The 26,599-nt window shown below is 40.2% G+C and overlaps 1 protein-coding gene across 1 annotated transcript in view; it reads left to right on the plus strand.

The window, feature by feature from the left end:
• BTBD7 (BTB domain containing 7) overlaps positions 1-26,599 on the plus strand; it is a 123,175-nt gene that overhangs the window by 73,225 nt on the left and 23,351 nt on the right. Inside the window, exons 4-5 of the mRNA XM_053602522.1 lie at positions 24,368-24,576; positions 26,431-26,506. Of these exons, the coding sequence (XP_053458497.1) occupies positions 24,368-24,576; positions 26,431-26,506 (285 nt within the window). The remainder of the gene's footprint in view (positions 1-24,367; positions 24,577-26,430; positions 26,507-26,599) is intronic.

The raw sequence follows: 26,599 nt of genomic DNA on the forward strand, positions 1-26,599 counted from the left end.
TCTGGAATGATCCAGACCAGATGGTACTAAACACTCTGGAAAGATAGGATAAGCATGGGTGTAGAACCAAAAAAGAGGGATTCAATTTTAAAAGGGATTGGATCCTCTTCTCCACCTTGGATTTCACCCTTATATATAGTATTAGAAAGGGCTTTGGTTTTTTTCTCCATATAGTGAGCTGAGTAACTGCTATTATACAATCCATTTCCCTTCCTGATTTGTGCCACTCTTAAGTTCCCATGTATACATGAATTGTATACATTCATTAGCACTTAGTCTCAATTTTGTTCAGTAATTCATTTTTGTCTGTTCTTGCATGAATGTCACTTGCAACCAGATGGCAAACCCTGTCCCACACCCTCAGTTCTTCTCTCCATTACCACCCACCCCCAACCAAACACCAGAAACATGAGATTTTGTGGATATTTTCTGAATTTTCTAAAGAAATTGAACTAGAGAGATTCCAAATCTGGACATAGCTACAGAGGGTATTAACTAGAGGTAAATGAAAAATAAAGTGAAGAAGAAAGTGAATTATGTGAAAGCCTATTGAAGTCACCCACTTTTCACCCTCAGCTCTAGGCAGTACCAGCCAGGCAGCTGAGGAAACTAAAGCTTTAGAAACAGTCAACAGCCCAGAAATTTGTATACCTATAGATACTAACGTTGGGAGGTTTCACAAGGAAATTACACTCAGAAGTTAATGCAGTGAAAAAAAACAACTTGGGCTCGACACCTGTAACTCAGTGGCTAGGGTACCAGCCAACCCACCAGAGCTGGCGGGTTCAAACCCAGCCCAGGCCTACCAAACAATGACAATTACAACAAAAAAATAGCCAGGTGTTGTGGTGGGCACCTGTAGTCCCAGCTACTGGGAGGCCGAGGCAGGAGAATCACTTAAGCCCAAGAGTTTGAGGTTGCTGTGAGCTGTGATGCCACGGCACTCTCAGAGGACAACTTAGTGAGACTTTGTCTCATATAAACAAAACCAAACCAACTACCCTTTCATTTGTTCTTACAGAGGAAACTATATTCAGCAAGCTTGCTTGTGCAACAAGTTTTCAAACAGCTATGTACGGCCTCCCAGTAGCTGGGACTACAGGTGCCCACCACAACACCTGGCTATTTTTTTGTTGTAATTGTCATTGTTTGGCAGGCCTGGGCTGGGTTTGAACCCGCCAGCTCTGGTGGGTTGGCTGGCACCCTAGCCACTGAGTTACAAGTGTCGAGCCCAAGTTGTTTTTTTCACTGCATTAACTTCTGAGTGTAATTTCCTTGTGAAACTTCCCAACGTTAGTATCTATAGGTATATAAGTTTCTGGGCTGTTGACTGTTTCTAACCCTCTCATCTTACATATGAAAACCCATCCAAGGATCAGTAGACATTTGTGCAAAGCTTCCAAATTGAGACACAGATCAGAACAAAAAGAACAAAGTACTAGAGGACACAAGGCATCAGAAGAAAACTTCAGTAGAATCAAAAAGTCCTTATATAAAAACATTCTTTAGGGCGGCAGTAGCTCAAAGGAGTAGGGCGCTGGCCCCATATCCCAGAGGTGTCGGGTTCAAACCTGGCCCCGGCCAAAAACTGCAAAAAAAAAATTTTTTTTTTTTTTTTTTTTTTTGTAGAATCAATGAGACATAAGTAGGATGCTATAATAGTAAAAACAAGAGTTCTTGGAAATGATGTAGTAGAAGTATTGAAAGGTAAAGCTGAAAAAGTCTCGAAAGTAAGTAACAGAGATGGACAACAGTGGAAAGCATTCATCCAAGGTCAAACATCTTAACAAATAATGGTTTTAATAATAAAGCCAGAGACAAGTGAAGAGAAGACAGTATCTAAAGAGCAATACAAGAAATGCTGCCCCAACTAAAGGAATTTTCGTATTAAAAAGTTCCTTTTTAGGACACTAGGGGTGGCTCGGTGCCTGTAGCTCAGTGAGTAGGGTGCCACCACATATACTGGGGTTGGTGGGTTTGAACCCAGCCCAGACTTGCTAAAAACAACAATGACGACAACAACAAAATAGCTAGGCATTCTGGCAGATGCCTGTAGTCCCAGCTACTTGGGAGGCTGAGGCAAGAGAATTGCTTAAGCCCAAGAGTTTGAAGTTGTTGTGAGCCATGATGTTACAGCACTCTGCCAAGGGTGACATAATGAGACTCTGTCTCAAAAAAATAAAAACTCTAGGGGAAAAAGAAATGATTCTAAAATATTGCAGAGTGGGAAAAATTAGGTTCCATACAAAGAAATAGGAATCAGATGGTATTGAACTTTTTGATAGTAACAACTGAATACTACAATATAGTGATGTAGTGCCTTCCAAAAGCTGGTAGAAAATTATTTTAAACACAAAATTCTTTATTTCCCAAACTGTCAATTGTGTAAAGCTAAATAAAGGCATTTTTTCAGTCATGCCTCAGAAAACCTACTCTCCATTCATCCTTACCCAGGAAGCTACACCAAATGATGAAGCAAACCAAGACTAAAGAAGTATGAGATTCGGGAAATGGAGTCTTGTGCAGGAAAGACACTAAGGGAAGTCTCATGTGCCAGCTGCACAGTAGGTCTAGTGGGCATTCAAGCTCTACTGGATCTGGAGGGTGAAGGACTCCAGAAGGTGGTATCTAGGAAGAAATCAATCACCACAAATGTTTGAACATTAAGTAGCAATGGACATTGAAAGAGAAAGAAATGTTATATATATTTTTTTGGTACATTTATGAAGAATTAGCAGTAGGTTCATAGATAATTAAGCAAATGGCAAAAGAATATCTTCAAGGCAAAATTACGTGTGCATGAAAATATAATTCCAGTATACAGCATGGCTCAGCAGTAAGCACTATTTAAATATCATAATATGAACACTGAATATTGATTTAATAAAAATTATAATAGAGGTAAATACTAGAAGAAGAGCTAAAGGATTGAGAGTAGTTGCCTCTGGACATTAAGACTGGGATTGGTAGCCGGGCGTTGTGGCGGGCGCCTGTAGTCCCAGCTACTAGGGAGGCTGAGGCAGGAGAATTGCGTAAGCCCAAGAGTTAGAGGTTGCTGTGAGCTGTGTGAGGCCACGGCACTCTACCGAGGGCCATAAAGTGAGACTCTGTCTCTACAAAAAAAAAAAAAAAGACTGGGATTGGAAGGGGTATTGGTAGAGGGTTTTGTTTTTAGGATAAACATTGTTTTACTGCTAGACTTTTCAAATTATAAGCATATACTGCTTTGATTATAAAATTCTTTTAATGAAGATACACCATCAGTGCCCATAAGAACCAGAGAGACCTATAGAACTGTTAACCAGTGGATCATGCTTATAATTTTAATTTACAGAGGACTTTTACTCTATTTCAGTTGGTCATTCTTACAACTGAAGGATGAATGTGAGGCTTGAATGTGGTGAGACTTGGAGGTTAATAACTAACCTCTTCCTAGGCCTGTAAGTGATAAAGTTGTGACTCATCCCAGCTCTTTCGACTCTGAGCCCTGGAATTTGGGCATAGTGGAAGGAGGAGCAATATGAGAACCAATTTCCAGAGATGAGGTGGGAGGCCCAGTCATAGGAACACAGTGGCAAAGTAGCAAGCAATTGAAGCATCTGTTTGAAGGATTCTCAGCTGTGAGCCTGATTGATTGCTGAACCACACCAGGTGGGGGTAGTGTGGGACCAGCTAGGAGATTTAAGAACTGGGCGGGGGGAGAGGGGACAGGGTCTTGGGTAGGTCAGGTGTCACTTTGTTTCAGAGCATTTTGAGAACACAGGGCTTTGTACTGTTTCAGCCATTGTTTCCTGTAGACAGTATTCTTATATTGGTCATTTGATTCTTTTGACTGCCCAGCATTAAGATCTTCTTCCTAGTTTGGGGGAATTCCTCACTGCGTAGGTCTTTATAGGAGGCAGAGCCCACCTCCCCCTAAAAGGGGGGGCGACACCTGTGGCTCAAAGGAGTAGGGCACTGGCCCCATATGCCAGAGGTGGCGGGTTCAAACCCAGCCCTGGCCAAAAACTGCAAGAAAATAAAATAAAATAAATCAAAATATTATTTTTAAAAAAGCCTAAAAGGTCAGATACTTGTTTCCTCAGCCCTCTCTGTGGCTTTAGCAGAGTTAGCTGTTACAATGTGAAAGACCCTGGGCTAAGCTCTTTTTGTGGAATCCCTTACTTATTCTTTACAGTAAGCTATGTGGTAGTTGCTGTCATTCTTCCCATTTTAGAAATCAAGATCTAGGCTTTTTGAGTTGGATGCCAGTGGCACAAAAAAGCAGACACTATATAGAGAATTCTTTCTGGAAGCAGAATGGGGCATATGATTACAACTACAAGGAACATTCAACATCAGCTGGTAAATGGGTCATAAAAAATGGTCCATGGATCTTTCCCATGGTGGTGGGCTGACTGATGATGAACTCCCACTTCACTATACAGGGTGTCTCAGAGGTCACCCATAAAGTCATCATACATAGGAAAAATGTGAAATTGTACCTAAATGTACCTTTTTACAAAATATCCATTACAGAATTTTACAAAGATGTGGTTAGCATGTAGAGAATATTTTGTAGATATTTTATAAAATTTTATAATGAATATTTTCTAAAGAAAGATACATTTAGCTACAATTTCTCATTTTCCCTATGTGTGGTAACTTTATGGGTGATTGTTGGGACACCCTGTAGTTTAGTAATGCTATTCTGTAGTTTGATTTATTTATAGTCTACTTTTTTCTCTTAGAAATACTAAGAGAAATGGCCTAAGTGTTACCTTTTCCAAAAGGCCTAACTTATTTTGAATTTTCTCACTGCCATTGTCAAATTTTGACTACTGTTCTTATTACGAGTACAGAAACTAATGGTATAAGAAAATAGGATTGCAGGGGAGGGCAGTAGTGAATGAGGGAAAAGGAAGGAAAGACTTCAGTGTTGTACAAATATCCCAGCTCTTCAAACTCAGAATTGAGATGTAGAGTTGAAGTTCCTGCCTTAAAATTAAGCATTGCTCTTATCTCCTAAAACATCCAGAGAAGGACTGTGACCAGATAAGCATTCTGTCTTTTTTTTTTTTTTGGTTTTGGAAGTGGCTGGAAGAAAGAATTAAGATAGATTATTAATGATATTAGTTAGCTGTTACTATGTGAAAGACACTGGGCTAAGCTCTTTTTGTGGAATCCCTTACTTATTCTTTACAGTAAGCTATGTGGTAGTTGCTGTCATTCTTCCCATTTTAGAAATCAAGAATCAAATGCTTCCAGCCTCATATCACCATCTGATCTTTGATAAACCAAACAAAAGCAGACACTGTAGAAAAGAACCCCTATTTAATGAATGGTGCTGGAAGAATGGGTAACCTTGTGTAAAAGACTTAAACAGGAGCTGCACCTCTCACCAATTACAAAAATTGACTCATGATAAAAGATCTAAGTCTAAAACACAAAGCCATAAAAATCCTAGAGAAAAGCATGGGAAAACCCCTTGATGATAGATTTTCCGGGGAAAGATTTTCTGAAGAAGATTCCATTGGCAATTGCTACAACAAAAATAAATAAGTGGGATTTAATTAAGCTAAAAAGCTTCTGCACAGCTAAAGATACAACAATTAAAGTAAACACACAGCGTTCTGAATGAGAAAAGATATTTGCATGTTACAAATCTGACAAAAGGCTGATAACCAAAATATACAGAAAACTTTAATCAACAACAAAAAAAGCAAACAATCTCATTTATCACTGGGCAAGAAACATGAACAGAACCTTCTCCAAAGAAGACAAATGGCTAACAAACATATGAAAAAATGCTTGTCACCCCCAGTCATCAGAGAAATGCAGATCAAAACCATCTTGAGGTAGCACCTAACCCCAGTGAGAATAGCCCACATCACAAAGTTCCAAAGCTGCAGGTGCTGGTGTGGTTGAGAGAAGGGAACACTTTTACACTATGGGTAGGATTGCGAACTAATACAGCCTCTTTGGAAAGAAGTATGGTGAGGCCTCATCTAAAAGTAGACCTTCTGTTTGATCCTGCAATCCCATTACTAGGTATCTACCCAGAAGAAAGAAAGAAAAATTTTACCATATCATTTATAATCGCCAAGTTGTGGAATCAACTGAAGTGTCATCAATCCATAAATGGATTAATAAACTGTGGTATAACCTCGGCACCCGTGACACAGTGGTTACAGTACCAGCCATGTACACCAGGCTGGTGGATTCGAAACCAGCCTGGGCCAGCTAAACAACAATGACAACTGCAACAAAAAATAGCTGGGCCTTGTGGTGGGTGCCTGTAGTCCCAGCTACTTGGCAGGCTGAAGCAAGAGAATCACTTCAGCCCAAGAGTTTGAGGTAGCTGTGAAGCCACAGCACTCTAACAAGGGCAACATAGTATGAGTCTGTCTCAAAAAAAAAAAAAAAAAAGGGGCAGTGCCTGTGGCTTAAAGGAGTAGGGCACCGGCCACACATGCCGGAGGTGGCGGGTTCAAACCCAGCCCCGGCAAAAAACTACAAAACAAATAAATAAAAAATAAACCGTGGTATATGTATACCATGGAATACTATGCAGCCATAAAAAGTATGGAGCCTTTACATCTTTTGTATAACCTGGATGAAGCTGAAGAACAATCCCCTTAGTAAAGTATCACAAGAATGGAAAAGCAATTATCCATTGTACTCGATAACTAATATGAAACCAGTAGATAAACAACTATACACATATACCGAAAAACAAATTCAAGTGGAGGTGAGGAGGGAGGATGGAGTGGGAAAGGGGAGGAAGAAGGGGAAGTGGTGTGATTCACCTAACAAGCACAATGTAAGGGTTTATGACACACCTGGGTGAAGGGTTCAACTATGACTTGGACTTTACCTAACAGCCTCAAACAGTATAACTTAGCAAACAATGTAACCTAATCGTTTGTACCTTCATATTAATCTGAATTAAAAAAAAAAAAAAAGTTGGGTGGCTCCTGTGGCTCAAAGGAATAGGGCGTTGGTCCCATACACCGGAGGTGGTGGGTTCAAACCCAACCCTGGCCAAAACTGCAAAAAAAAAAATGCTTAAGTTGCTACCTATCCAAAGCTACTTCTGCAGATCAAATAGGATTTCAAAATGAGAATTTACTGAGCACCCACTGCTCAGTAGCCAAGCTTCTTATATACTTTGTACTTTAAAGAACTTTAGATAGTATTTTTGGTAATAAACCACCTTCTGTAACAACTCTATACCAAAACTTTAAACTTGAATTAATTCATTTCAAAAGCAGTTGGTGCTCATTATTGACATACTGACTGAACAGTTTGATAGGTTTCCTTATAAAATTTATATATGCATATCTTCTGCTTCTGTATGAATAGCATCACATTATACATAGTACCTGTCTTGCTTATTTTATACTTGATAAACCTTGGGAAAGTTTTTATGTCAATACATATATAGTCACTCTGACTACAAGTTTTTTAAGTTACTTTCTAAAAATATAACTAATGTTTGAATATTTGGATAATATAATTTTAAAGGTATTTAAGAACCTTTCAGTCTCATTACCCTATTACTGATTTAAAAAAAAAAGTGCCTGCCTCCCTTCTTTTTTGGAGACAAGGCCTTGCTCTGTTGTCCAAGCTAGGGTGCAATGGCATCATCATGGCTCACTGTGGTCTTACTCCTGGGTTCAAGTGATCCTTCTCCCTCAACCTCCCAGCTGAGGAATAGCTAGGACTATAGTTACATTTCACTATGCCTGGCTAACTTTTATTATTTTTTTGTAGAAACTGCTAAGTTTCCACTCCTGGCCTCAAATGATCCTTCCACCTCAGCCTCCCAAAGTGCTAGAAATACAGTTGTGAACCATTGCACCCAGCCAAAAAATACCTTTTAGTAAATATTTCCAAAGGAGTGGAAATATGGGATTGCTGAGACATTAATTGAATATAAACTGTCAAGAAAACTGGTTGAGGGCGGCACCTTTGGCTCAAGGAATAGGGTGCTGGCCCCATATACCGGAGGTGGCAGGTTCAAACCCAGCCCCTGCCAAAAACTGCAACAAAAAAAAACTGAATTTTGAAACTGTGATTGACTAAAATAATCCTAGAAAATATGTGGGCATTATCTTGTTTTTGTAAATCTTTTGATATCTGAGCTTATATCTAATTACAGGTGATTCAGAAATCTTTTTTTTTTTTTTTTTTGTAGAGACAGAGTCTCACTGTACCGCTCTCAGGTAGAGTGCCGTGGCGTCACACAGCTCACAGCAACCTCTAACTCTTGGGCTTACACGATTCTCTTGCCTCAGCCTCCCGAGCAGCTGGGACTACAGGCGCCCGCCACAACGCCTGGCTATTTTTGTTGTTGTTGCAGTTTGGCCGGGGCTGGGTTTGAACCTGCCACCCTCGGCATATATGGCTGGCGCCCTACTCACTGAGCCACAGGCGCCGCCCGTGATTCAGAAATCTTAAAACTGTGTGATTTATCTCATGCTTGACATAGTTATCTTAAACTCTAGACTGATCATTTTTTGTTTAAAAATGTAAACATTAAAGTTATTAGCTAAAGTCTTGGGTGTTGCGGACAACCACCTCTAAATTACATTTTTTTTTTTTTTGAGACAGCCTCTTACTGTGTCACCCTCGGTAGAGTGCCATAGCATCACAGCTCACAGCAACCTCAAACTCTTGGGCTTAAGCAGTTCTCTTGCCTCAGCCTCCCAAGTAGCTGGGACTACAGGCGCCTGCCACAATGCCGAGCTATTTTTTGGTTGTAGTAGTCATTGTTGTTTGGCTGGCCTGGGCTGGATTCGAACTCACCAGCTCGCCTGCTGAGCTACAGGCGATGAGCCAACCTCTAGGTTTTTCACACACTGAGTACTAGGATTATTTTTATTTAACATTCTAATAGGTTGGTGACAGGAAATTATACAATACATTTAGATTGTCTCTGCCTATTCCCTTTATAGAACTTTGGCTTGCTTTGCTTTCTTGAAACTATGCTTGTTTCCTACCCTCTTGCATATCCCACTAATCCTATGTTTGCTTTTGAATTAGAATACACCAGTACAGTGGGTACCTTTATTCAGGGACCTTGCTTGTGGTAATAGCGGTGGTTCATTTAATGTTACCATAAGTTAAACAATGTACTAAGGGCTAGTTCTGTATATGTTAGTCTTCAAAGTAACCCAAGATAGATAATGTTATCCATATTTTTCAGACGGGAGAAGAGGCAAAAATTTTATGTATCACAAAGCTAAAAATGAAAAAAAATTGGATTTGGGTTTCTGGTCAGTCCAACTCTAAAGATAACTCCTACATCTCTCTCTCTTCCACAAGATGCCTGCGCATAAGCATATGTTCAGTTTCAAGCAGTTCAGGCATGCTGTGGTCCACAGTTAGGTTCCCCTGCATTGTAGTGTAGTAAAGGGTTATGTGTGGTGTAGGCGTGCAGTGAACTAACATCCCCATGAATGCTTTTCCCTTACATTACGCTGTTCTCATTACTCCCCAAAACAATTATAAACATTTAAAATGCCATATTAGAGAACACTAATTTATAAAGTAAACATTAAAGAAATCTTCTGTGTGTGTGTTTCATAGTTTAAAGATAAAATCTTTTTATCAGTTGTCTGTATGCTTTAGCCTCCTACTTTACCAAGTTATTGCCTAGACGTTTTCAGTTTCTTCCTTATCTTTCTCTGTCTGCTTTTCCTTCTCAGACACCTTGGCAGGAGCTATAAGAATAAAGAATACAAGCATTCATTATTCATTTTCACACATAAGCAGCATGAATCTCAGTAATTGTCTCTTACCCCTCAGAAGAAAGTAATATTCTCAAGGTAGAGAACCTTTTCATTTCCTTTCCAGTATTCACTCGGTTTTGTGGCCAATGATTGATTTTTTTATTGAGCACGAAAGCAAGGAACTGTTGGTAACTTCCATATCCTGATGTTGTCTTTTAGTTTAATTTTTTGAATAGTTAATACATTCACATGGAATAGAATTCAAAAGGATATTCAGCAAACGTTCCTCACCTGTCTAACTCAGCCACTCAGTTCCCCTCCACAGAGGCAACTAGCATTACCAGTTTCTTATATATCCTTTTCTATATGTATGTGTGTATTTATTTATTTTTGAGACAGGGTCTCACTCTGTCACCCAGGTTACAGTACAGTGGTGTCATCATAGCTTGCTGCAACCTCAGATTAATGGGCTCAAGTGAGTCTCCTGCCTCAGCCTCCTGAGTAGCTGGGACTATAGGCACCCAGCACAACACCCATTTAATTTTGCTCTTGCTTGGACTGGTCTCCAGTTCCTGGCCTCAAGCAGTTCTCCTGCCACAGCCTCCCAAAGTGCTAGGATCATAAGCGTGAGCCACTACATCCAGCCATATATCCTTTCAGGTAGATAATCCAGAGTATGACTCAGGACATAACTTCTAAAATATAGAAATGGACGGTGCCCGTAGCTTCTAAAATATAGAAATGGACGGTGCCCGTAGTGGGTAGGCGGCCGGGCACATACACCAAGGCTGGAGGGTTCAGACCTGGCCCAGGACAGCTAAAACAACAATGACAACTGCAACAACAACAACAAAAATAACCAAGTGTTGTGGTGGGCATCTGTAGTCCCAGCTACTTGGGAGGCTGAGGTAAGAGAATCGCTTCAGCCCAAGAGTTTGAGGTTGCTGTGAGCTGTGACACCACGGCACTCTGCTGAAGGCGACATAGTGAGACTCTTGTCTCCAAAAAAAAAAAAAAAAAATTTAAAATTAAATATAGAAAGGGACATAAAAAGATACTTAGATTATACCTATAGTATTAGTAATGCTTTCTGGCATTTAGCTATTGCAAGAAAATCTTTTTAAGACTAGGGGCTCAGTGCCCATAGCTTAGTGAGTAGGGTGCTGGCCACATATACCAAGGTGGGCAGGTTTGAAACTGGCCTGGGCCTACTAAATGACAACTGCAACAATAACAACAACAACAAATAGCTGGACATTGTGGCAGGCCCCTGTAGTTCAGTTTTGGAGTCTGAGGCAAGAGAATCACTGAAGCCCAAGAGTTTGAGGTTGCTATGAGCTGTGATGCCACAGCACTCTACTGAGGGCGACATAGAGAAATTCCGTCTCCAAAAAGGAAAAAAAGACTATAATAAGGACAGAAAATTTATCCACTTCCATGTGGATAAATACAGTCATACACTGCATAACTTTTAATGACATACCACATGTGTGACAGTGGTTCTATAAGGTTATAATGATATTTTATACTGTGCCTTTTCTATGTTTAGATACACAAATACTTACCTCTGTGTTGCAGTTGCTTATGGTATTCAGTTTAGTAACATGCTATATAGGTTTGTAGCCTAGAAACAAATAGCACAGGTATGTAATAGGCTATACCATCTGGGTTTATATAAGTACACTGTATGATGTTTGCACAGTGATGAAATTGCCTGGTGAAAAAAAAGAAAGAAATTGCCTGGTGAGACATTTCTCACAATGTATCCCTATCATTAAGTGACATATGACTGGATAGTATGCTTTAAAACTACTACTCAGTACCCAATAGAGACAACCAAATTCCAAACATTACCCAGAAAAATCCAACATTTTAAGTTTTCTCTCAATCTGTCATGCATCTTCACCTGAAATATCAATTTTATTCTTCCCACTATTTAGAGACAAGGGAAAGTTAAATGTGTTCTGAGAAAAGACAACTGAAGTAGATCCAAGGAATGGGAGTGCTAAAGGCAGACTAAACTGATCTTAAACTTACTGTGACAAGTGGAGCCTAAGGTGAACCCTGTGATGCCCATTATCTAGTATTCACACTCTTATGTGTGTGGGTGTGACCTAGGACTTGTTTCTAACCATGCAATATGGCAAAGATAATAGATGTCATTCTCATGTTTATGTTGTCATATAAGACTCCCTCTGGTTAGCAGACTTGCACTATAGACTCTTTCCATTGCCAGCTACTGTGTTACAGATGACCTGATGAGAGAACCAACCACATAGCAAGAACTGAGCATGAGCTCCAGCCAACACAAGGGTGTGTTCTGAGCTAATTACTGTCCTGGGCAACTGAACTTAATTCTGCTGGAACCCTTTCACAAGCCACATGGGATGCACTTCAGAATTGTTCACAGAGGAAAGAGAGGGGAGCATTTACTCACCAGCTTCCATTCTCCCTTTTAAAAAGTGTTTCTGGGCCGGGCACCATGGCTCATGCTTTTAATATTAACACTCTGGGAGCTGACATGGGTAGATCACTTGAGCTTATGAGTTCGAGACCAGCCAGAGCAAGACTGTCTCTAAAAAAATACCCAGGCATTGTGGTGGGCGCCTGTAGTCCCAGCTACTTGGGAGGCTGAGGCAAGAGGATCTCTTGAGCCCAAGTGTTTGAGGTTGCTGTGAGCTGTGATGCCATGGCACTCTACCAAGGGCAAGAAAGTAAGACTATCTCAAAAAAAAAAAAGGAAAAAGTATTTCCCTATGGAAATAACTCCTTTACTCTTTGGCATGATTTGCTGGTGTACAAGTGCCTAGTAGATTCTCAGAGGTACCTGCTATAAGGGTCAGGATTTCCATAGCAGAAAACAAGAAGTACAAAGGTATAGCTGAGGCCAGGTGCTGTCGTGTTATGCCTTCGAAATTGGATTCCTGTGGTGAAAGGCAGGATGTCAGGTAGGCACAAGAGTTGCTTAATTAAGTCAACTTCTTGCATCACTCAGATAAGTGTGTGCACTTCATTAAATCCAATTCACAGAATCTTTGAGGTAGTGGCCAGCCACAGCTCTACAAAAGACTCATAGGAATATGATGGAATTTGCCACAGTATAGCTGCTGCAATTGGCTGGAAGCTCCAACTGATATTCTCATCATAATTTTTATCAGTGTTTATAGTTGGGGAAGCTGAACAATTCTGACAGTATAAAGGAAGTATTGTAGATATTGGACCTTACAAAATTGTAGCAGCTGGGGAAGTGAAGGTCTGAAAGAAAGAGTAGTGGGATCCAGAAGAATCATCTCCCTGGCACCTCTGTGTCTACCTATCACATCTAGCTATGGTGACTTTTACAGAGTAATGGCTATTGCCTGATTTCTTCCAGATCTTACATATTTCTCTTCTTTCTCTTCTGGCCAACTCTAACTTAGAACTATACAGGGAAGAGACTATGGAAAACAGTTTTAAGCACAATCTCCCTCTCCCCCCAAGATTTTCATTATTCTTTGCTAATACTTCAGCAGGTATAAGGACCATAACAGGTAAGATGACAAAACCTTCATCCCGAAGATATCTGAGTTCGTGGTTTCTTTATCCATAGTTGCTCCAATTCCTGGGTGTCTGTTATCACTGGGCAAAAAACCACATGTCTCAGGGAATTCCTTGAGTTCCAGATGAACTCCTTCCTGCTCTTGTTGTATCACCATAAACCCTGTACTCTGGTTCAACATTCTCCACAGTTGTACCTTCAGGACCCACTAGTGTGTATAGCTATACATAATCCATACTCTTTCTTCCCAAGAGTAGTTAGTTCTTCACAGACTGTGCTGTCAACTCAGTCTTGATTACTGGTTTGGAGGTAGTGAGAAGAGACAAGGCCAGATCTTGAAGAGGACAAGCATTATCTTTTCAGGGGAGGCTGCCATTCTCTAAAGGGGTTTTGAAGAGTTGCTTTCCCAGCCCAGAAACTTCGGGTTAATCTGGAGGCTTAATGCTTAGCTAATCCACCCAAATATCCCCATTCCTGTGTTCCTGTCAGAACCCAGATTTTATCATAGAGGATTTGTTGAGGCTTTCATTCAAGTGCCACCACTATTGCTGAACTACTTCTTCTCCTTTCATATATACCTCGTTTTAATTTGCTAATGGTATAAAATCTTTGTATTGTTATGCTGCTGCTTAGAAGAGTTATCACACCCCTCTTTGTAGGAAGTGAGGTATTAGGTAGGGCTTTTTTCCCATCTGATCAGGAAGTGAGCTAGTTCTAGAATCTCATTCAAGAATCTTATTTTCTAGGGTCATTTCTATTACTAGCTATCCTTGTCTGGTTATCTCTTCCCATTCCCCACATCCTTGCCTAAAGCACATCCTAAAAAGGCTTGAATGCAGGTCATTTATTTGGAAAGTAGTCCCATGGACAGGAGCGGGGTAGCATGAGAAGTGGGGAAGGAGGAAGAGCAGTATGAAAGTATGTCATTGAGCTGGCCAGCACTGCAGTCTCTGGGTTTAGCCTGTTCCTGTGGAGTAGTAGACAAGAGCTCTCAAAAGTCACAGCATCCTAGGACGGACGATATAAAACACTGAGGTTCAAGTTGACTTGTCTTTTTACCCACTTATCTGATTCATTTTCTACCTTGGATCTGGAATTATTGGTTGCCTTTTCTAAATACAGGAAGTCCCTGGGTTATGAACAAGATAGGTTCTGTGGGTTTCTTCTTAAGTTGAATTTATGTAAGTTGGAACAGGTACTGTCGGAGCCTGGTGATGCCAGGTCACTGGCCCCGGCCTGTCTAACTGTCCAGAGGTGGACCTCTGTGCTACCTTGCTCGGGTTCAACTCCCTTTAGGTGCCAGGGGGCAATTCAGCAGGAGAGAGAGAGAAACAGTCTTAGTAGGAGAGCGAATCTTAGCACTCTTCATAGAAGGGCACTGGGCAGGCGTCCTCCGAGCAGGAGGAGCAAAATAGTTATAGTGAGCGAGTCTGTGAGAGAATGAACGAACCTGGACTAGCCTCTCCTGCAGCTGCTTATAGAAATGATCCCATGGCTGTTTACATCACAGGTGTGGAGACTGCCAAACACTGACACTCGTGCTCTCGCATTAGCAGAGTCGAATCCCTTCCCCGTGCCCTTATCACCAAGGCATTATCGAGATGGTATATCACAGATGTTTCTTATAGTTACAGAGCGTTCAAAGCTTAACTCTCGCTTCTCCTTCCCTTGAATCATCTGGTCTCCTACAAGGTACGTTTACCTATTAATAACCTGTTATTACCTACAATAGCCTCAACGTATAAGTGCAAGTTGTACCTAACTTGGAGACTGCCTGTAGATTTGTTGGGATAATTGGGTGATAGTGATGTTTTAGAAAGTTAACCTTTCAGGCGGCACCTGTGGCTCAGTGAGCAGGGCGCCGGCCCCATATACCGAAGGTGGCGAGTTCAAACCCAGCCCCGGCCAAACTGCAACAACAACAAAAAAAAAGCCAGGCGTTGTGGCGGGCGCCTGTAGTCCCAGCTACTCGGGAGGCTGAGGCAGGAGAATCGCCTAAGCCCAGGAGTTGGAGGTTGCTGTGAGCTGTGTGACGCCACGGCACTCTACCGAGGGCAATAAAGTGAAACTCTGTCTCTACAAAAAAAAAGAAAGAAAGTTAACCTTTCAGTGATATGCTCTATATGAATTGGAATACTGGAGGGAGGCAGAGAGTAGGAAGTATTTCAGTAATTGACATGCAGGATGCTGAGGATTTGAACAAAGGTGGTGTTGGGCATAGAAAATAGGCTAATCTGCCTTGGTGCCCCATAGCACAGTGGTTAGGGTGCCAGCCACACGCACCAGGGCTGGTGGGTTCAAACCCAGTCGGGCCTGTTAAACAACAATAACAACAACAACAACAAAAATAGCCAGGCATTGTGGTGGGTGCCTGTAGTCCTAGCTACTTGGGAGGCTGAGGCAAGAGGATCTCTTGAGCCCAAGATTTTGCGTTTGCTATGACCTGTGATACCACAGCACTCTACCGAGGGCAACATAGTGAGACTGTCTCAAAAAAAAAGAAAAGAAAGACAAAAGAAAATAGGCTAATCAAAGAGTATTTTGAAGAAAGAATCAGAGACACACAGTAACTAGTTAGGTATCAAGGTCAAAGGAGGGCAGATAGGCACAGTGGAAATTAAAGATTTCTAGCCTAGAAAAAAGATAGCGTGTAGACACATTGGCTTCCCAATATCCAATATAACCTTAGAACGCTGATGGATTATTTCAACCTACATTTGAGGACAAATGACTCACAAAGGGTGTGTTTTGATCTGGCAAAGACTGATAAGTTAAAAAGGTCATTCAGGATTAGTAACAGAACTGCCTGAATTCAAAGCTCATGTTCTTGCTGCTACTACCTGCCACCCTCTTTTTCCTGATGTTTCTTGATTCCTTTCCTCAGAATTCAGAATCAGTCATGCACAAGTTAGTAGAAAAGAACTGAAGCAACTTTTCTGTCAAGCCTGTTTGCACTTTAAGTCTTATTTCTAACTCTGGTGCCACTAAAGAACCACCATGCCTCATGTAAGGCCAGCCTTATCTAAACTTGGAATGCTGTTTTATGTGGCATGTCAAGCTGTAATCTCTCTCCACAGTTCTTTTCCTTACTTACCTCTTGCCTGCTTCCTTCTTCGTCTTCCCACCCCAACTCCCATATGAAACTCTGGATCTGGAAGCCATTTATACATTTCCTAATGGACATGAGCTAATGAAAAACCTAACAAGTTTTTTCACTAACATTGGTAAGACAAGTAGAAGGGCATACCTAGGAATAATGAAGAATATGAGGGGGAATAAAAACAAATCATAATAGTGAATTCAGGAGCACTGTCCACACTGAAGTTTATTTTACCAAAGGAACAAACATGAGAAGACCAAAATTTTTTGATAATAAAAGTAGAAAGTGGGCCCAGTACCTATAGCTCAGCAGCTAAGGCACCAGCCACATACATCAGAGTTGGCGGGTTCGAATCCAGCCCAGGCCTGCCAAACAATGACAGCTACAACCAAAAAATAAAAATAGCCGGGCGTTGTGGTGGGCGCCTGTAGTCCCAGCTACTTGGGAGGCTGAGGCAAGAGAATCGCTTAAGCCCAATAGTTTGAGGTTGCTGTGAGCTGTGATGCTACAGCACTCTACTAGGGGCAATAAAATGAGACTCTGTCTCAAAAAAAAAGGAAAGTGTTATAATTTAACACATGCTACTAACAATCGTGTTACTAAATCTCAATTTTTTTTCTTATATCTCTACTTGATTATTCATTCGTATTGGTTGTATAGCTCAGGTTTTTGAAAAAGACGTTTTTGCCCACATTGAGGATTACAAAGAAAATTCTGGTAAAAGAGAATAGAAAAAAATTACACAAGTAGGAGATGGATATGTAAAGTGTAGTTATTACACTAGCAAAAAGAATTCTGAGATACTGATTTTATACTATCTGCCAACCTCTTAAGAGCATCATTCAAAATCTGCTACCTGAACTGAATGCACTGCTGCCTTTTATCCATAAATGCCTTGCCTTCAGGTAGCTTTTCTATTACAAGAAAATTGGTTTTGGGGGGGGGTTTTTTGTTTGAGACAGAGTGTCACTGTGTCACCTTTGGTAGAGTGCTGTGGCGTCACAGCTCACAGCAACCTCAAACTCTTGGGCTTAAGCGATTCTCTTGCCTCAGCCTCCCAAATAGCTGGGACTACAGGTGCCTGCCACAATGCCTGGCTATTTTTTTGTTGCGGTTGTCTTTGTTTTGCCGGCCAGGGCTGGGTTCAAACCTGTCACCCTCAGTGCACGTGGCCAGCGCCGTAACCACTGTGCTATGGGTGCTGAATCTACAAGGAAATTGTTAATAAGAGCTTTCGAGTTCATCCAAAAAGTTACATGGTTGGGCAGCACCTGTGCCTCAAGGAGTAGGGCACTGACCCCGTATACCCAGGTGGTAGGTTCAAACCCAGCCCTGGCCAAAAAACTACAAAAAAAAAAAAAAGTTACATGGTTTAATAGTCAACTATTGCTGTGTGACAAACAACCTGAAAACCTTAGTGGTATTTAACAATGAACCTTTATTTCTCATAAGGTTCCTGGTTAGCTGGGGCCACTTGGGTTGCCACAGTGCTGCTCATTCTTCCTTTTCCACCCAAGACCAACAAGCTTGCCACAATATATGCTTTGCATGACAGAAGGCAGGAGGGCCAGCACAGTTCCCAAAAAGGGAAGGGACTTACTGAGTAGTAGTACTGTTCAAAGTGTCCCTACAGTGAGTAACATAAGTACAGAAATTGAGAGAAAGCATTTAGAAGCTTTTCTGACAGTTGCCACACTATTCAAGCAGCATTTCTGTTGAATTTTACACAAGTATTGGTCCATCACAGATTGGAAATTTAAAAACAAAAATAAAAAACTGTTCCTTTGACCCAATATAGTTTGAGAAGTGCTGGGAGAGATTCTATGACATTCTGCTCACTAGAACTAAATAGCTGCACTACACATAAGTGGGCATTCTGATCTGCATGTTGGTCTTGAGGGATTTTTGTCAGGATCACTTTGTCAACCAAGAATCTGACCATTGGACATGCTAATAATGTTTTGGAACTACAAGACTAGTTCAAATTTACCAAAGAAGTGGCACCATGTGAGCCTCTTGGCATCCACTTGCTGGCATTTCCCTACCAGCATCCTTCTGCCTTACTGCTATATTTACATTTTCATTCCAAAATTGGTAACCTTGACAAAAGACATTACCCCTAGTTGAAATCCTTTATCATAATATTTTGACATAATCTTTATTCCATCCAACATTCCAATTTTTTGCTTGTCTTTTATATTTTTAGTTAACATCACCATATTTTATGTACTTATAAGGCATTTTTTGGTCATGACAGTAGTGGTTCTAAATACAGTAAGTAAGTTCTAATGAGCATTAATTAGAAAAAATCCTAAGGTTATAGATATAGAGGAGGGAGGAATTTTTAGGAAAAGATAGATATGTTTAAATGTAACTTGTCTTCTTCCTACCCGTATGACTTTGGGCACGTTTTTTACTCTGTGAGTCCCAATTTAATTATACCACATTCATCAAGAAGAAATGCCACTAGAATTCTTATTGTAAGGTAAACACATAGCACAGAGCTTGGTATATAAATGTAAGTTTTCAAAAATTTTAGCTATTATTATTGTTTACCTTTAATTATCTACTAGGTGTCAGGCACAATAGAATAAGAAATAAGGTGGGGCCTCTACCCTGGAAGAACTCTTAGTCTGGTGGAGGAGTCAGCAGACAAATAACATAAGAAAGATAAAGTATTGTGAGAGTTTGGTGCTGTTGGAGAGAGAAACACAGCACCAGCAAAACTTTTAGATTAGAGGAACCTGACCTAGGCTTTAGGGAACAGGATTAAGGTAGGCTCTTAAAAAATGACAACATCTGAGTTAGTTTGTTACACAGTCTTACTTTGTCACTTTGTCATCATTGATCCTTTTGCTTCATCCTCCAAAGTAGCTGGTACTACAGGGGCCCACTACCACACCAAGCTAATTTTTCTATTTTTAGTAGAGATGGGGGTCTCACTCTTGCTCAGGTTGGCCTTAAACTTCTGAACTCAAGCAATCCTTCTGCTTTAGCCTCCTGAGTAGCTGGGACCACAAGCACATGCCACCATGCCTAGCTAATTTTTGTAGAGATGGGTCATGCTATGTTGCTCAGGTTAGTCTCAAAGTCCTGGGCTCAAGTGATCCTCCTGCCTCAGCTTCACAAAGTGCTAGAATTACAAGCAAGAGTCATTGCATTCATCCTAAGTGAGTCTTGATGAAGAGAAGTTAAAAGGAAGAGTTAAGAGCATTTTGGAAAAATGGAACATAAACAAAGACCTGGATGTGTGAGAGTTTGGTGGAATTCTGGGAAATTGTATGTGATGCGGTATGATGGAATGTGAGTAGGGATAGGGCTAGAGCACAGGCAGGTGCCAAATCATCAACAGATAGGCAGTGTGGACTTTATCTTGAAGTCACTTGCAGCTCAAAGCTATTGAATAATTTGTTACAAAGGAATATACAATTGACATTTTAAAAGATCATTCTAGCAATAGTACAGACAGCAGATTAGAAGGGGAATGACTAGAAGTGGAAATTTTCTTAAGGCTTTTTCAGTAATGCAAGGGGAAAGTATCAGATTCTGAAAGGGAAGTGTTAGAGATTTAGTGGAGATTCTGTGAAGGGGAAGGACTTAAAAGAGGAATGAACAGCATTTAGCATTTGGTGATAGATTGAATGTGGACTTCAGGGGAATGAATCAGATCTCTGGCTTTGGTGGCTAGATAAATGTGATAACCTCCTCTAAAACATATTAAGAAGGAGAGGGGGGCAGCGCCTGTGGCTCAGTGAGTAGGGCGCTAGCCCCATATACCGAGGGTGGCGGGTTCAAACCCGGCCCCTGCCAAACTGCAACAAAAAAATAGCCGGGCGATGTGGTGGGCGCCTGTAGTCCCAGCGACTCGGAAGGCTGAGGCAGAAGAATCGCCTAGGCCCAGGAGTTGGAGGTTGCTGTGAGCTGTGTGACGCCACGGCACTGTACCAAGGGCGATAAAGTGAAACTCTGTCTCTAGGTTCCCAGAAGAACTGAATTAACTTTTGCATTTAAGATGTCTATAGAATATCTATGTGGAACTGTCCAGTAAAAGTAAGGAGTGACTCTAGGAGTTGAGAAAAAGCTCTTGGTTGGAGCTATTGAACAGGAATATTAGGTGCTGTGAAAGGCTGTGGGACAGATGATATACCAGGAAGGCAGGCAATAAAAAGAGTTGTGTGTTCACCATACTCAGTTTAGATACTCCAGAATGTTTTGAACAGATGAAGAATGCCAAGGGTACAGTCTCATTTATGTCTCATAACAACCCTGTGAATTAGGAAATACATCCTTTCATACAAAATGATGAAAACATTTCGAGCTTAAAGAGTTAAGTGATTTGCCCTTGATAACTTTGCACTGAGTGTCACGGCTGGGATTTCAAGTCCAATCTGTCTGATTTTCAAGTCCATTTCTTCCTGCTCTATCCTGTTTATAAACTTTAGAAATTTAAATATATGGTAATGTTATCTTTAATTCTCTTTGTCTATCTCTGCCAATATCCTGGTTTAGTAGGATTATGACACATCCTTTTAAATAATCACCTTTTCTCTAATTTCCCGTTTCATTCACAAACACATCTATGAGATTGTCTTTCCTAGCAGATTGACTCATCCTATTCAATTCTATTCCAATGCCTTCTTTAAAACAACAGACCAACAGAAATCTTCCATTGGCTCCTGGATGAGGTCTGTCCTCCTCAGCTTGGCATTTATGGCTCACCATAAAATCATGAATTCCTCCATACATATCCATGCCTTTGGGTGTCATTTATATGTAGATCTCATTGTGGTGATCTCAAAGTATTCCTTTTTAAGGATGCCATTTTAATGTTTAAATTTAATGTTTGTTCTGGTACAGTTTTTCATTTTTCTTTCTTTCCTTCTTTCTTTCTTTTTTTTTTTTTTTTTGTTAACCGAGCCTGGGACGGGTTCCAACCCACTACCCCAATTCATGGGGCTAGCACTCTAACCACTGAGTTAAAGGTGCCCAGCCTCTGTTACTGTTTTTCTAAAAAATGATTTTATCTTTGTGATGGAATCAGCTTGGATGTCTTCTGACCTTGGTTTCTTATATAAGGATTCTTTGTCACTAATAAAATGAGCCAGCCTCTGCTCCTACACTTTTCTAGAGGGACCCCTTTTTTTGAAGGGAGGAAAAGAAAGAAATTCTAATTATTAGAAGTTTCTTATCAGCGACCCAGAATATCCTTTCTTTTAACATCCATTTGTTTCTCAGACCTACCCTTGGAAAAATGGAGAAGTCGATTATTTCTCCTGTGCCTCATGAAGGCCTATCAGACATTTAAAGCAGCTTTCATGTCTCTGCTTGGGTTTCTCTCACATAACCCCATAATCTCCTTTGGCTTGGAGCTTTTTTTCTTGTGGTACGTCTCAAACTCTCTTCTAGTCTCTTTCACTCTTCTGAGAATCCTATAGTTTGGTCAGTGGTCATCTAAAACACAGGGCCAAGAACAACACAGCAGTTCACAGGAGAACAGTGTCCCTTAATCAGGCCTCAATACTCATACCAAAGCCTGGGATTGTTTCACTTTTATGGCAGTTGTGTTACATTTTACATTCATTCAGTTTAAGTACCAAGGTATTGCTTTACACAGTTGGCAGTTAAGCTAGTCCTCCCCTGTCCTGTACTGTGCAATTGATTTTCTGTAAGTGTAGAACTTTCTGATTTTCCTACTTAGATTTCAACTTCATTTTGACAAATTTCTTTAAAGTGATTTAAACATAACTTTAGCCAGGTATGATTCTGCTATGCAATGTATTGTTAATTGTATTTCCCAGTTTGGGGTCATCTGAATTTTTGAAACATATTTTGCACATCTTTATTCAAATTCTCTCTTTTTTTTTTTTTTTTTTTTTGAGACAGAGTCTCAAGCTGTCGCCCTGGGTAAGGTGCTGTGATGTCATAGCTCACATCAACCTCCAACTCAGGCTCAAACGATCCTCTTTCCTCAGTTTTTCTATTTTTAGTAGGGATGAGGTCTCGCTTTTGCTCAGGCTGATCTCAAACTTTTTTTTTTTTTTTGACAGAGTTTCACTGTGTCACTCTTCGTAGAGTGCTATGGCATCACAGCTCACAGCAACTTCAAACTCTTGGGCTTAAGCAATTCTCTTGCCTCAGCCTCCCAAGTAGCTGGAACTACAGGCGCCCGCCACAATGCCTTGCTATTTTTTGGTTGGCCCAGGCTGGATTCGAACCCGCCAGCTCCAGTGTATGTGGCTGACACCCTAGCCACTGTGTTATAGACACTGAGCCAAAATCTCGAACTCTTGAGCTCAAGCAATCCACCTGCCTCAGCCTCCCAGAGTGCTAGGATTACAGGGGTGAGCCATTGCACCTGGCTTTCAAGTTCTTGATAAACACAGCAAAAACAGAAGACTCCCCATTCCACCCCCCAAGTCAGTCGCTAGCTGCCAAGGGTTCTGTAAGCACTCTTCTGTCGTCCCTCTTATGTCTCTTCATCGTCCTCAAAGATCTTATTTGTACATTAACACATTTTCATTTAGTACCTACCATATATAAGAAGGTTCTAGAGATACACTGAAGACAGCAGTCCCTATCTTGTGGTGGGGTCTAATGACATCATGAAATATTTTGTTAAATGCTTTGTGTAAACCACTATATACAATTATCTATTTTATTTCACCTTATCTTATACTATAATCAGAAAAGAGAATGAGGGCTCGGCGCCTTGTAGCTCAGCAGCCAGGGCACCAGCCACATACACTAGGGCTGGCAGGTTTGAATCTGGCCCAGGCCTGCCAAACAACAATGACACAACCACAACAAAAAAAAATAGCTGGGCGTTGTGGCAGGTGGGCCTGTAGTCCCAGCTATTTGGGAGGCAAGGCAAAAGAATCATTTAAGCCCAAGAGTTGGAGGTTGCTGTGAGCTGTGATGCTCTGGCACTCTACTAAGGGCGACAAAGTGAGACGCTGTCTCAAAAAGAGAATGAGGTTTTACTTTTTGTAGATTCCATGTTGAGTACTATTAGTCTTTTATCGCCTGAACATGCATTCACTCCTTTTCTCTTTTTACCTTTCATAGTTTTACACATAACTTTGAACTTTGAAAATCTCTGATCATTGATGCCCTTTTTTGGCTGTATCTTTTAAAGCTCTAAGCTCATTAGAAAGCAGTATGTACAGCCATATTTTTGGTGGTGGTGCTGCGGGTGACATTTAAACCCCTCTTTTTTCCACACTATCAAAGTGTTTTTTATTTTATAGTAAACTTAATGAAGTATTTTCTGCACAACTTTAGCTGTTTTCCCTCCTACAATCTTTGTCACTTGGGTTTTATTTGTATTTTATCTTTATATTTGTAAATTATCTTTCCTAGAGCTGACTATCCTCAGATTTTTTTCTTTTCTTCTTTCAGTTGTTAAAATACCACCAGTTTCTCCAGGATACTGCTCCTTTTGACTTAAACCACTTACTTCTAAGTTTGCCAGAATTAGGCTTAGATGAGCAAAAAACTCTGATATTTTTTCTGTTTTCTGAGGGACTAAATTATCAACAATGCAAGGTGTTACATTTTCATTAGGACTATCCACAGAACAGATGTCTTCTTGGTTGGCAGCCTCTCTGTCTTCTCAGGTGTGGGTTTTCTCATTAGATGAGTGTCATCCGTATCCTTCCTCTGGCAGATTTCCACAACTGTGGCTTTTCTTCTTCCCTCTTTGGTCCAATACTCTCCATCGTACTGTCTTATTCAGATTATTAGATTTACACATAGATGTTTATTTTCTTTAAAAACTGAGAGAATTCTTTGCTTTTTTCTATAGAACCATCTCTGTAGGGCACCAAATTTTCTATAGATGTCATAGTCTACTGTTACCCCATCCCACCAAATCTTGGTGATTTTCATGAGATTTTATATATCTCCTTGAGTTCCTTTTTACTATTGCTACTTTCAAGTATAGTGCCTAGCACATTGATGTTCAATAAATAATATTTACAATTAATCTCAAGAAGTATTTGCCTTCTCTTTTAGGCTGTGAGGATATCATTGCTGAGAGCATCTCATTAGATACCTTAATTGCCATCCTCAAGTGGAGCTCTCATCCATATGGCTCTAAATGGGTGCACCGACAAGCTTTACATTTCCTCTGTGAGGAATTTTCCCAGGTCATGACTTCGGATGTTTTTTATGAACTCAGCAAAGACCATCTGCTTACTGCTATCCAGTCTGACTACCTACAGGTAATCATTTATACACCTCTCAAATTCATTGTCATTCATATGTGCACCAAGAAATCCATCCGTACTCTATTCTTCCATCTAGGGTAGGGCAGGGGGAGAGAAACAGGCTGTGATCAAACCACCCAGAACTGCCCTCTTCATATTTGTACAACAAAAGCCTCTGGCTCACTGGCTCTTCATGCACACTGCTGCCATGACTCAACATGTGAACAAGCCCAGCTCTTAACCAACTGCACCAAAAAGAGGTTGAAGCAGTAGGCAAGGTCAGAGGCACATCCAAACAGTGATTTTCTTGGCTTCTATTAATGTAGGTTGGCTATAATGATTTCTTACTTTTGGTGGAGTATCACATCCTTAGATTGTAGATAATAGCTTCAGCTGCACAAAGAATAATGTTCAATTTCTCATTTGCTTAAATGATTATAAAAATTCAATGCATATGTTCTGACAAAGTGTATGCTTTCAACTACTTATTGTTAACCGGAAGTAGTTTTTAGCAAATTCTTAACTTAAATGACATGCTTAACTTAAATGACAATCTAATTTCGTAATTTAAATTAATATTAGATTTTAAATATTACAAACATGCTTTCAGGTAAAATATGTACAAGCTTAACTTTTTTTTGCATTGGCTGTATGAATTTTATGCTAAAATCTGTACAACAGCTTTAATGCTATGAAGATATAAACCCATTGAGCCATTCCTTATTTCATTATATCTGTACTACAACAATTCTAAAATGTTACCATTTTAATCAGAAATGCAGTGAAGAGTTGAATAATCCACCAAGCATCTATGCTTTTCCTTCATACATTGCTTTGATTGCCATATAAATATTGTCATTCTTGGGCCTGATTTATGGAACATCTTCATTCATTAACCTTGTCTCACTGTCCTGATCAAGACTGGATGCTTTATGGAAATTAGAATTTCAATTCTTTCAGATGATTGTATTTAGGAGCTTTGCATTTCTTCTTAGAAAATAAAACAAACAAAAAAACACCTTGGAGAACAGCCTAGATTTGCTCTAGGATTTTAAATAGAGCCCAAAGAGATGAGGGTACATTATCATTTCACAGATGGTGCTTCAAAGGTCTTTCCCCAATCAGTAGAGGACCTTGCAGAGATTGTAGTCTCTACTGCCATAACAAGTTGCTGTGCTTCTTTTACCTGTCCCTGTAATAGATAATAGTCACCTTTTATCCCTCTCTTTTTATTTTTATTTATTTATATCTTGTTCCAGAAAAGAATTTAAGGCAACTATGTAAAACCATATAAAAACCATGTAGTTTAAATTTAAACTAGGAAGTTTAAAATAAATTTAAAATAGGAAGAGAACATGATAAAAAAAAAAAAAAGAGAGATGGAAATAAGAATAAAAAATTTTAGGGCGGCGCCTGTGGCTCAGTGAGTAGGGCGCCGGCCCCATATGCCGAGGGTGGCGGGTTCAAACCCAGCCCAGCCAAACTGCAACAAAATCAAAAAAAAAGAATAAAAAATTTAGTGGTACTAGGGCAGTGCCTGTGGCTCAAAGGAGTAGGGCGCTGGCCCCATATGCTGGAGGTGGCGGGTTCAAACCCAGCCCCAGCCAAAAACTGCAAAAAAAAAAAAAAAAACCCCAAACAAACAAAAAAAAAAAAATTTAGTGGTACTGGATAAAATACCAGTAATGCAGCTTTGTGTATTTGCTGTTAATGGACCAGAGATTTAACTGTAGAATTTCAAGCAACTGATATAAAGAACAAAACAAGGTAAGTTGCATGCTATATTTATATTATGATCTAGAAAATGTCAAGTGAAATTAACCATTATCTAATTTCATTATAATAAATATAAACTATTTTTTATTATAGGCAAGTGAACAAGATATTCTTAAATACCTGATTAAATGGGGAGAGAATCAGTTGATGAAAAGAATAGCAGATAGAGGTAAGCTCAGAAAATTAACTTGTGCTAATTAATGTGTGTAAATTTTTGGTGGTTCTTATATTCCCCAAAGCTTGCTGAAATGCATCCTGCACA

The sequence above is a fragment of the Nycticebus coucang genome, chromosome 9 (assembly GCF_027406575.1).
Source record: "Nycticebus coucang isolate mNycCou1 chromosome 9, mNycCou1.pri, whole genome shotgun sequence".
NCBI lineage: Eukaryota > Metazoa > Chordata > Mammalia > Primates > Lorisidae > Nycticebus > Nycticebus coucang.